At 50.6% G+C, this 12,443-nt stretch overlaps 1 protein-coding gene across 5 annotated transcripts in view; it reads right to left on the reverse strand.

Annotated features, from left to right (window-relative positions):
- RPH3A (rabphilin 3A) overlaps window positions 1–12,443 on the reverse strand; it is a 150,619-nt gene that overhangs the window by 31,270 nt on the left and 106,906 nt on the right. For all 5 annotated transcript variants that reach the window (XM_080650258.1, XM_080650257.1, XM_080650259.1 and 2 more), the window contains one exon: window positions 8,358–8,504. In XM_080650258.1, coding sequence (XP_080506384.1) covers window positions 8,358–8,504 — 147 coding nt within the window. The remainder of the gene's footprint in view (window positions 1–8,357; window positions 8,505–12,443) is intronic.

The raw sequence follows: 12,443 nt of genomic DNA on the forward strand, positions 1-12,443 counted from the left end.
CACATGTGTCAGACATTCACACCTACACACACACACACACACACACACACACACACCTACACACACCTACACACACCCCTACACATACACACACACCCCTACACACACACACACACACACACATACCCCTACACACACACACACACACACACCCCTACACACACACACACACACACCCCTACACACACACACACACACACCCCTACACACACACACACACACCCCTACACACACACACACACACCCCTACACACACACACACACCCCTACACACACATACACACACCCCTACACACACACACACCCCTACACACACACACACACCCCTACACACACATACACACACCCCTACACACACACACACACACACACCCCTACACATACACACACACACCTACACACACACATACACCCCTACACATACACACACACACACACCTACACACACACACTTTCAGATGTTAGAAATAGGAAGCAGTTATGAAGCAGGTATTGGATGCTAGTTCTGGAGTGAGCTTGTTTGCGTCCACCTTTGAACTTTGCTACTCCTAGCTCTGTGATCCCAGGAAAGTTGCTTAACCTTTCTGAGCCTTCATTTTTCATCTGTAAACTGGGGAAGACAAAGCCCTTACCTCCTAGGATTGCTGCAAAGATAAGAGGAGAGTGTTTGTAAAATGCCTGCAACATGGTATCTACTCAGTAACGGTTGCTGCTAATTATTTCTTCTGGAAACTTGTGGCTTTTATAACTCCCTGTACCAGCATTTTTTCTATGTAACCAGGGTGCTATAAGCTAGCCAGGAAATTTGTCTTTCTAAAGCTTTTCAAGGGGCTGCGGTAACTAGAAGTTGACGGGACTCATGTGCCCATCTCTAAATACACATACATGATGGTGCATGTATCCACATGTGAGTACATATGCCCACAGGCACACCTGTAGAGGCACACATCCATGTGCGCTTGTGTGCACACACGTGCGTGTGCATAGTCAGCACCAACGTACAGACCACACTTCCCCGTGCAGGGCCGTGCATACCCTGGCCTGTCAGGGCGCCCAGGCCCAGTGGCTGCCTTCCCCACACGGGGACAGAGCCAACTGCAGGACCGATGGCGCGTGTTAGCTGCCTCTCCCCGAAAAGCCCCAGCAGTCTGGGAAACACGCAGGCAGCTGCTTTCGAGCCCTCAGCCCAGTGCCGCTGCAGCGCCTCGCTGAATGGGGAGGGAAGGCTAATGATGTGCAACTGCGCCAGGAAGGAGGCTCCACGCGGAGCACTGCGGAGCTCAGGAAGACACCCCGCCTGGCACGGCGGTGCGAGGGGCTGAGTACCGATTCCTCATCGGAGAGGGAAATAGCGAAAAGCTGGGGTTCCACTGCTGATGGGAGGGACCGGAGCAGCTGCGATTAGAGCAGCAGTTAACCATTACACAGCGATTCCTAAAAATGCAGCAAAGTGGGAGAGTGTGCGCCATGCTGTGTGAGAGAGAGAGAGAGAGAGAGGCATATATACCCACACACACCATCAATTCCAGAGTCATGCTGCTTTCGCTGTCACCCTAATTGCCAAGTGGGGGGACATTACCGGTAACTTTATTAAATGTGGCATTTTCTGAAGTTCAGATCAGGCCATCTGCTGAGGACGGGGACAGGATTTAGAAATAGGAGGCAGCTGTGGCTGTTCTGACCAGCGCTGCCTTGAGAGCCCGGAGCAGGGCCTCTCAGGAACCTGTCCTGAGATGGCCGAGCCATTCTGTCAAGAAGCCATGCGCTGGTATGCGGGCTGCGTGCATCTCAGACTCATTAATTCTCACGGTTGTTCATTACTGTCGTCACCCGGGGAGCCATAGAGCCCAATCTCTCCCCTTGATGGATTGGTGAATGGGATTCCTGCCTGCACCACAGCACTTTGGGGAGGAGGTCACCCCGACTTGGAGTTGGAGACAAGGGAGCTAATGTGGTCACTGCCAGGCAAGGTGCTGGGTCATTATAAACCCGGGCACATCACAGTTCCCAAGTTCCCAGGTGCTGAGCTGAGCACTGTGCGTGCAGTGTTTTTCTTAAGTATCTACAGCCTGTGGGATCAGCTCTACTGCTCACTCCCATTTCACAGGAGGGGGAAACCAAGGCACACGCAGGGAAGTCGCCTACCCGAGGCACTCGGCCGCCAGCGGTGGAGATGGGATTGGAGGCGAGGTCTAGCTGCCCAGATGCTGTTACTCTGTTTTGTCCCCGTGCTTACGGCTGGGGCCCTTGCTAACCCTTCCACCTGCCCCGAGTGAATATCTGAGACACCCTTTCAATCAGCGGTCGCCAACCGGTGGTCCTCGGACCATTGGTGGTCCCTGAGGTCCGAAAGGGTGGCAACCGCTGCTCTACATTATCGACTTCCCTAAACCCCTGAAGTCATTTGTCAATGGCCTCCCCTCTCTGCACCCAAAAAGGCAACCGGATAAAGTGGAAAGACGGATTCAGGGTCAACGCCCGGTTTGGCCACGTAAAGGCTGTGTGCCCCTAGGCAAGTGACCTAACCTCACCGAGCTTGTTTTCTCGGCTGTAAAGCAGAGACAGTAGTCTGTTTTTCAGCGAAGACATGAGGATTAAAGGAAATATAACACATTTGCAAGTTCCTAGCACAGTGCTGGGCAGCGAGTATTTGCCTTGCCTTTCTGTAGGGCAGCGGAGTAAGACTCACTCTGGAGCTGGCCAGCCTGTGTTTGTAACTGCTTATCCTATATAATAAAAGCCTAATATGCTACGTGTCTGGTCGACTGGTCAGCCATTCAATCAAAGCGTAATATACTAATGATATGCTAAGGCTGCTCAACCCTCACTATGATGTGCACTGGCCACCAGGGGGCAGCTGCTCTGACCGGTAGGTTAGCTTGCTGCTGAGGTCCAGCCAATCGGGACTGAGCGAGACGGGCTAGACACGCCCTGGAGCCCTCCCACAGTCCCACCCCAACTGGCCAACCTCCCATGACTCTCCCCGGCCCTGATTGTGCACCGGTGGAGTCCCTCAGCCTGGCCTGCTCCCCCTCGCAATCTGGGACCTTCGGAGGTCAGAGAGCCAGTTTTCGCCCGATCCCGCAGGCCAGGCCGAGGGACCCCACTGGTGCACGAATTCATGCACCAGGCCTCTAGTCTATAATAATAAAATCATAATATGCTAATTAGACCGGACAGCTGAACGACCTTCCGGACATCCTTCCGGATGACCTTCTGGACGAAGCTGGGGCTGTGAGGGCTGAGGCAAGCCGCCATGGCTACAAGGGCCGAGCCCCTTGCACGAATTTCATGCATGGGGCCTCTAGTTAACTATATGACTCTGGGCAGGCTGCTGAACTTCTCTGTGCCTCAGTTTCCTCCTCTATACAATGGGAATAACAGGATAGCCTACTACACAGGGTTGTTGTGAGGATGGCAGAAATGAATCTACCTAAAGCTTTGCACACGTGAACTAGTATCATGTTAAGCTGAGCGGGTTGCAGGGAAATCCCAAGTTTACTTCTTCCTTTTTTTTGAACCTAACAAAAAGGCCAAAGCGGTGGTCCTCAAAGGGGGTGCTGCTGCCCCCCAGAGGGCATGTGGCACGGTCTGCAGACAGTTTTGGTTGTCATGTCTGGTTAGTGGGGTTACTACAGGCATCTGGTGGATGCAGGCCAGGGACGCGGCTAAAAAACCCTACAGTGCACAGAACAGTCCACCATAAAGAATATCTGTCCACCATAAAGAATTATCTGTCCCCAAAAGTCAATCGTGCCGAGGCAGAAGGAGCCTGCAGACCACAGGGCCCAACCTCGCACTGTGAGACTCAAGTGGTTCCATGAGAGGCTTGGACAGTTGGGTCGAGGGTTCATTTAACACGTGCTCCCTGTGATGCCAGACACTGACTAATGACGGAATTAAGAAGATTTCCATTTTCTTGCACAAACAGATTCCGTACAGGCTGTAGCACATGAGAAAGCATTGGCCCAATCCCCGAGAAAGTGGAGGTGCTGCTCAGCAGTTCCAACATTGGGGGTTCAGAGTCCCCCCAAACCTGGTGTGATCTATGAATAGTCCTTCTTAAAAATGCACCACAGACACATGCATCAACGTGTCTAGAATACCCGCAGGACTCCTGAAACCTAGCCACAGAAGGCCTGACTCAAGGTCAAAAAAAGTGGGGAGGTTCTTTCTTTAGAAAGAGGAGAGAATGACCTTATTGTTGGCTTGTCAAGCCATAGGAAAGATGCCTACCTAATAAGCACTATTATTCACGTCTCCCTCTGTCCACATTTTGGAATAATTCTGTGCCAAAAATATAGGGGCTGATGGAACAGAGATGGAGAGGTGATAGGAACCCAGCAGATCCTGTCAACAACAGGTTGTGTCTCTCTGATTGCCTCCTCCATCACAGCATCTGGACACCAAGGTTAATGACAAATCCTAATTACTTTTTTGGGGGCCATCTGTTTAGGGATGGTGACCTCGAATGGAAGCCACCCGCTGCCTGTCCCTTCACAGACAGGATCTGAGAGCAAATGCCTTTGAGAACTCCGGGCAGAAAGAAATATGATAAGGATGCAGACGGTGCTACCACTGTGGGGGGAGGGGGGATGTTTTTTAAACCAAAAATTGCAGACACAAATTTTTCCAAGCAAATGTTTAATTCCAGCCTTAATACACGTCAAGGTCCTGCGGACACCTCATGGGTGTGTGTCCAACTCACAAAGCCCCTTTGCACACTCAGGAGAAGTACTCAGTGTCCATGCTGCCTTGCATCTCTAACCACAGCTGATTGGACGAGGGGTGGGCATTCAGAGTGAGCTGAGCCAATCAGAGTTCCTTCCCTGGGAATTTGGAATTAGGACTAAGAAGAGCTATAACCACTGGGGAGGTATAGCATGGCTAAATTTTCTACCATGTGAGATGTGAAGCAGACCTTTCATGAGGCTAGGCTGTGTTCCTGTCCTCGGATCCCTAGAAATAGCTCTGCATCCTTATATTAAATTCCCCTTGTTGTATAATGTGGTAGTCTCCCAAGGTGGCCACCATGAATGCCTTCCTATGGATGCATAAGTCATTCTTCCACAAGCAGATGGGACCCATTTCCCTTCTCCAATAGAATATGGTTGACTGATACCCTACTAGTTTCAGACCCAGCTGTTAAGAACCCTGGATCTCGTGGGCTTCACTTCCCACGTAAAGGAGCTCAGGCCAGACTACTGAGTAAGGAAAAAAAAGGGACCACATAGAGCACACATGGGCATGGACATGTCCTTGGACCTTCCAGCCAGCCCAGCCGCCAGCCACACGCAGCCGGGCCAGCAATCCCAGCCCATGCCACGGGGAGCAGAAAACCTGCCCAGCAGAGCCCTGCCTGAATTCTTCAACGACAGAATTGTGGAAAATAACATACTGCCGTTGCTTTAAGTCACGAAGTTAACATAGCCATAGGTAACTGGAACCACCTTGCTGGAATGAAGTTCCTTTCTGGCAAGCAAGCCAAGTGTCCTAACGAATATGGAAAGCCTGTAGCAGGCAGGGCATGCAAAATAAACTCTGTCGTCCCACTTAGCCCTTGGATAAGGGATGTGGGGACACGATGAGGTGGTTGTGAGTTTCCCCTCCCCTGTCCATCATCTCCCCCTCCGGGGGTGCTGAAGAGAGCAGAGCTGGGTTGCGGGCTGAGTGGTGATCCAAGGTTTAGACACCCCATTGGGCAGAAGCAAAGAGGCTTCTGGGAGAGAACCAGCTCTGATCTGCTGGGGTGCGTGACTCAGGAAGACAGCACCTCCTGGGAGGCCCGAGGGTGAGTCTCCCTGGAACTCTCAGAGCCACAGGAGCATGGAGACCAGCTATGGGTGTACAAACAGGTTAGTAAGATCCGGAAGGAACAGGGCCAGCACAGGAGGAGCTCCAGCTTCGAGCTCCCAACATGCCCCCTTCAAACCCGAGCCTTTCGAATGTCCGTGTTCTGCAGTCTAGAAAGTCTGGGTCAGACCTTCAGGAAAGACACCTAATAGCTAGGAGCATACTTCTGAGAGCCAGCCGGCAGGATGTACATCTGCACTCGACGTGACCTTAGGCAAGGGACCTGACCTCACTAGCAAAATGGGGATGATAATAATAGCATCTACTTGACAGGGTTGAGAAAAGCAGCTCAAGGGTTAATCCATGTGATGTTTTGTTATTATTGTTGCTGTTTTAAATATATACTATATACTTTTATTGATTTCAGAGAGGAAGGGAGAGGGAGATAGAAACATCAGTGATGAGAGAGAACCATTGATCGGCTGCCTCCTGCACGCCCCCCACTAGGGATCGAGCCCGCAGCCTGGGCATGTGCCCTGACCGGGAATGGAGCCGTAACCTCCTAGCCTAGTTCACAGGTCTACGCTCAACCACAAGGCCACACTGGCCAGGCCATGGGACGTTCGTAGGCTCAGGGTTTGGCATATAGTAAGTGCTCAATAAATGGTACCCAGTATGATGATTATTTGTGATGTGTATCAACAGTGACTTCACACCTCTCTACAAGGCTTTCACTCCGGTAATGGGAAGAGGACTCAGCATCACAGAGATGGGTGTCTGGACCCAGAATGGGGCACGGAAACAGCCGCTATTTTAAGAGTTAGAAGGAGGTCAATCGCTCTAGAGGAGCAGGGAGCCACGTGGTCCAGAGGACTCCAGCAAACACCCCAACGCGTAGTCTGATCAGGAGGATCCTGAGAATCAGACTGACCACTTCATTGAGGGTGGAGAAGCTGAGGCTCCCAACGCTTATTCACTGGGAACCTCAGGTCCTGAAGTGGGGGCCCCAATGGCGCCCCAGTTTCAGCCTCACTCCACATCTGACGTGTCGCTTTGCTTTTATCTGGCTCCTCTCATCCTCTCCCAGGGAAGTGTGGGAAGAACTGGAATGAGGGCAGGTTCGAGCTCTTCAGACACAAATAGCACTGGGTTTGCCTCTGACCATGCTACCAACGAGGTCTTGCTGGTGGAAGCGTGCGGGGAAACAGCCGTGGCCAGAATCCCACCCTCCCACCCCCAACTGCCATCCCCACCTGGGCGGAAAACACAGCGTCTCAGCAAAGGGAGACTCTGCCACCGAGGGCTCGGCCCCAGTTTCCCTGGGAGCCTCTCAGATCTCCTTCCACGGAAGCCGGGCTGCTGGAAGTCCAGGGCTTGCCAAGTAGGAGTCTCGGGGCATAAATTCTAGAACAGAGGCCTTGGCCAGTGACAAAAACTGAGCTTCCACAGCAAGTTCATTGATAAACGACTGCCACCATTTATTGAGTAGATGCTCTGCACCAGGCACCACATGAATCCGTTGCATGTTAAACACTAACTGAGAAGTACGTGCTAATGTTATCCCCACTTTGCAGAGGAGGAAACTGAGGCACAAGGAGGTAAATGGCTTACTTACCAGGTAAGGTCACACAGGGGGTCAGTGGTAGACCTGGAATTTGGACCCAGGTCTTTCTGACTTCAGGGCCCCAGTGGTTAACCACTGTGCTAGTCCATCATGTCACCAGGTTAGTCAAGGCAAATCACAAGACATGGAGGACAAGGCAGGCAACCCATCTACCCTGTTCTAGGATGTTCAAGCTAGAACCTTCTCAGGCCACAGAGACACAACCCACACCTTAACTTTACCCCCAGAGTCAGACCAATGGCCATGTTCAGATGAGATGGGCATCACAGCTGATTGGACGAGAGAGAGCACCTGACATAAGGCAGCCAATCAGAGTGCCTTCCCTGGGAATTTGGACCCTGAACTACAATATTCTAAACTCTCCAGCCTCTTGGTCACAGGAGATGGAGAGGGAAATTAGGAGGCAGCATTGTCTGTCATATTCGCTCATTCCCTCGACAAATATTTTAGTGCACGCCTATTATGTACCAGGCTCTGGAGAGTCAGTGGCGATCAAAACAGGCAAGCATCTCTACCCTTGGGAACCTTATCTAACTGGGAGAGATAAACAATCATCAAAGTAAATATGTAAATATAAAATGTCAGCTGGTGGTACGTGCTATTCAGGAGAAAGGCTGAGAGGAATTCTTGCTTCCAAGGGTTTATCCTTAACACACATATCCCTCTTCCCACAAGGCACAGGCCCACAGTCTCCTTCCTCCCCATCAGAAAAACCCCGCTCCCCCTCTGGAAAAGCCCCCTTCCCAGGAAGCCCCCCCGCCCCCTGACCCTCTCCTCCTCCAGCCCTCCAACCTCATGTGACAAAGATTCCAGTTCTGCCTGGGTGGGAGGCCTGGTGGGTCACAGATGGCAAGGCCCAAAGGCAGCCCCCCTCCACCCCAGCACTCCTCCAAGCCCCGCCTCCAGGACCGTGGAATGGATGGGAAGTGTCAGGCCTCACCCAATCCGTGCCTGCTCCATCTCTTCCATTTTCTCGGCCCTGGCGATCACCCTGTTGATAATTTCCTTCTCCTCGTCTGTCAGCTCTTCCTGCTTCCTCTGTTTGTCGGGCTGACCACCGGGATGGACGGACCAGCCCGCCTGGAGCCTGAAAGGTAAGTTGGGAAGGCGTGAGGCTGGACTGGAAACCCAGCAGGCAATGTGGAGTTGTGGTTAGACCCCAGGCCCTCGAGTTGGGTAAACCCCCAGGTCACACCTTTGCTGGGAAACTCCCCGGCTGGGAGACTCTGGGCTAAAGAATCGTTATCTCTCAGAGCCCCAGTTTGCTCATCAGTACAATGCGTTTATTCTCTTTATGTGCTTAGCACACATTGGCAGGAAGCTCATGGCAACCTGGAGGACCATGGTGTTCTCAGGAGAAGATTCCAGAGCAGTAGACTTCTGCCAGAGTGGAGCCAATTCTGGAAAGGCAGTCAGAAGCCCTGGGCTCCAGGTAGACCCCAGCCCCTGCCTGGCACAAAGATGTTGGGTTTGAGCTACAGATTTAAAAAATAACACATTTAAAGTAGTTGCCAACGAGGCTTATAAAAATCCCCTGCTTTCATATAAACATCCAGATTTGCAGCCTCAGAAGCTCCTGTAGCATTTTGAGTTTCATCCTGTGTTTCTTTTTGGCTTTTTTTAAACAAGCAAACACGGACATCGCACCTCCTGGGTACCACACGACCTCACTTAATCCTCACATCTTCCCTACAAGAAAGGGATTGCCATACATTTCCTGGTGAGGAGACTCAGATATGGAGAAATCAGACCATTTCCCCAACATTACGTGGCTAGGAAGTGGCCGAGGTGAGATTCGAACCTGGGCCGCCTGTGCACTTAACCTCCACGGTACGAAGAGGACTGAGTGCCTGCCCAGGTAGCCCCAGGGATGGTGCAGAGGATCAGAGACTGCTGATGGAGAGCTGAGGTCTATGGCACATTATGATCATCTCCACTAATGACATGGCCCACGCCCCGGGGGCACTGAGGCGCATCGCCCGAGTGGAATGCAGGGTTAAACACCACTAGAAAGGCTGGTCCCTGTTCGGGGGAAAATAGTAGCTGGAATCCTCCAGAGCCAGCACCCCATTAGCGGTCAGCCTCTATTACTTCCACTGCTCTACTCTCACCAGCAGCCATGAAATTGCCTTTTGACACTCAATGTTAAAAATTAAAAGCCATATCTCCCCCACCCCCCTCCTCTGCCATCCTCCTATCTTAGCTGGTTTGCACTAAAGAGGAGAGAAGGAAGAGTTTGAAAGCGAAGGGAAGCAGGTGTCCAGGGCCAAGTCTTGGGAGAAAGGGGAAGAGGGCAAAATTCTGGTGGAAACACACCTTGCCTTGGAGCCAGGGCCTCTGGGGATGAACAAATATGTGCTAAACAGGCTCGCCCCCACTGCTCAATACCCTCCACTGGCTTCTCATTGACTTCGAAAAAAAACCTACATTGTGATAATGCTGAAGGCTACTGAATTGTACACTGTAAAATGGTTGATTTTATGTTCTGTGAGTTTTACCTTGGTAGAAATAAATGTCAGTCTTCTTGCCCATCTGCAAAGTCCTACCTGATCTGTCCTTAACCTGCCTCCGTCCTCATCACGCCCCTTACTGCACCCCGGCATCGCTGGCCTCCCTGCTCAATCTGAAACACTGAAACCTTGTTTTTGCCTCAGGGCCTTTGCACTCACTGCCCCCTTTCTAGGAACACTTATCTCCCCAGATCTCCCCATGGATGGCTCCTTCTCATCATTCAAATCTGGTTCAAAAGTCAACTCAGAAAGGCCTTCTTTGATCCCTCATTGTCCAGGTTCATTTTCTTCTTTGCACCCATCGCTAATTGAAAGTATCTTTTTAAAGAATTATGTTGTAAAGAAAAAGGAGGAGGAAGCGGAGGAGGAAGAGGAAGAGGGAAATCTTTAAAGCCTGTGTGTCTCTGATTACTCTCTTACACCTCTGCCATGACATGACAACAAGCCCAGGACAGAATGTTGGAGGATGAGTGGCCTGTGGAGCAGAGCTGAGTCATTCCAGCCACGGCCATCCTAGATCAGCCAACCCTTTGCCACATAAGCGAGTCCAGCCAAGATCAGCAGAGCCACCAGCTGAGCCCAGATTCCTGGAAACAAATAATTGTTCTACACCACAGAGTTTTAAGATGGTTACACATTAAAGCTAGCTGATACAGTATCTACTACGACAACAACAAACAAATGTGAAGCTTGCTAGACTCCCTACATTTCCTTTGCAGTTTGGTATTATTTTAAATTACAGTTGCACAAAGTTCACCATGATGTATTTAATGCTTTCAGCTACTAAATGTCCTTATCCAGCTCCACTCTTACCTGTCTTATCTATTTAGCTTCGGAATAAAATATTAATCAAAGAAAGAGTTTCACTGCTAACAAAAAGCCATTGCAACTGACCTGCTCATTTTCCAGATGACTGCCACTCAGAGGAGGGAGGGGAGTGGCCGAGAAACATGTGTGGAGCAAGTATGCTCAGGGACTCAAGAAACCAGCATCCTGGACGTGCTTGATCGCTACCTGAATGTACCTGCTCAGGAGCATCTAGAGAGGGTCAGAAGGAACCCTCCCACCAAAACCAGCCCCAGTGGCCCCAAGTACAAAAGGAATGAGTCCTGACTCCAGGCGGATGCCCCTCACAGATGTTTCTCCCTAAATATCTGCCAAGGGCAGACTCCCACCACCTTTCTGCCTCCCACCTTAATTCTTTATTTCATGCACACAATAGTCACGTAATAAATACCCACCAGATGTCTCTTTTAAGAAATTATAACTCCCTAAAGGAGTGCGATGATGGAAGTGCTGTTGGGGCACCGAGGCTCTGATGCATTACACGGTGGTGCTGTGCAGAAAATTAATCCTTTTTCTTTCCTTTATTCTTCTCACCCCCTTCCTTCCCCCAGGATGCCGGCACAGGCAGGTGTCAGCAGGAAGTCGCTTTACAGCTCAGTGAATGAGATTTTAATGAATCCTGGAGGAAAGGATGGGGAAGGAAGGGCAGCCACACCACAAAATGTTTCACACATGCCCTGTAGGTATAAAGGCCCTTTCAGATGACATTTACCCCCACCAGGTTAAAGGGGGTGCAGCAGGAAGCCAGGGTTCCCCGAACCCCCTTCAGAATGCTAAGGTAATCTGAGGCTCCTGCTAATGTGTTAAGCCAGACTGAGATCCACTTGGTTCTTCTAAAATTCCACGCGCGCTCACTTTGGGACTTTGCACATGCTGTTCCTCTATCTGGAACTCATCTGTCTCTACTTTCACTTGACCCCACCTCACGTTTCACTTCCCCCATCATGACCCACAAGACTGCTAGACGCCACTCCTGTGCTTGCTCGGCCCACCGTGACAGCACACTGGAGTATATTTGTTGGTGACTGGCTGTTTATTTGTTTGTAGACCCCACTAGACACATACTCATACTTTGGCTATCCCTGTATTCCCAGTGCTTACGACAATGAGTGCTTGATACGTAGGAGACATATGGTGAATATTTGATAATGAAGGCAGGAAGGGAGAAAGGGGGAAAGAAAGAAGAGGAGGAGGGAGTGAAAGAGTATGGTCACTCTACCTTCCAACCCTTAGTATTCAGGAAGCGTCTATGAGCCTCCAGACCCTCTGGAGTCATGAGCTTCTCTCTTGTGATATTCATACTTATAATCTGACAATGTCTCAACATCTCTCCCTGGCACGTCTGAATAATGCACTCACCATACTCAGAAGAAGCAGATCTAGTCTGGCCAGAGTCTTACCGGCCAACAACAGAAGTTGTAGAACATTCAAATGGCCTTTAGCCATCAACTTGTCCAAAGCTCCCATTTGACAGATGGAGAAACAGACACAGAACTGGGGAAGTCATTTCCCAGGGTCAGCTGATCAATGTTAAGAAAACCTTTAGAGGATTTTGGGCCCAGTAATGTGGTCATTTGGGTCCAAAAGAGCTGAACAAATTTTGCAAGTGATAGATATACACATTGTATATACACAAATATACACTCAAGGTATCTACACTAATAAAAGAG

This window comes from Plecotus auritus (genome assembly GCF_963455305.1).
Source record: "Plecotus auritus genome assembly, chromosome: 13".
NCBI classification, from domain to species: Eukaryota; Metazoa; Chordata; class Mammalia; order Chiroptera; family Vespertilionidae; genus Plecotus; species Plecotus auritus.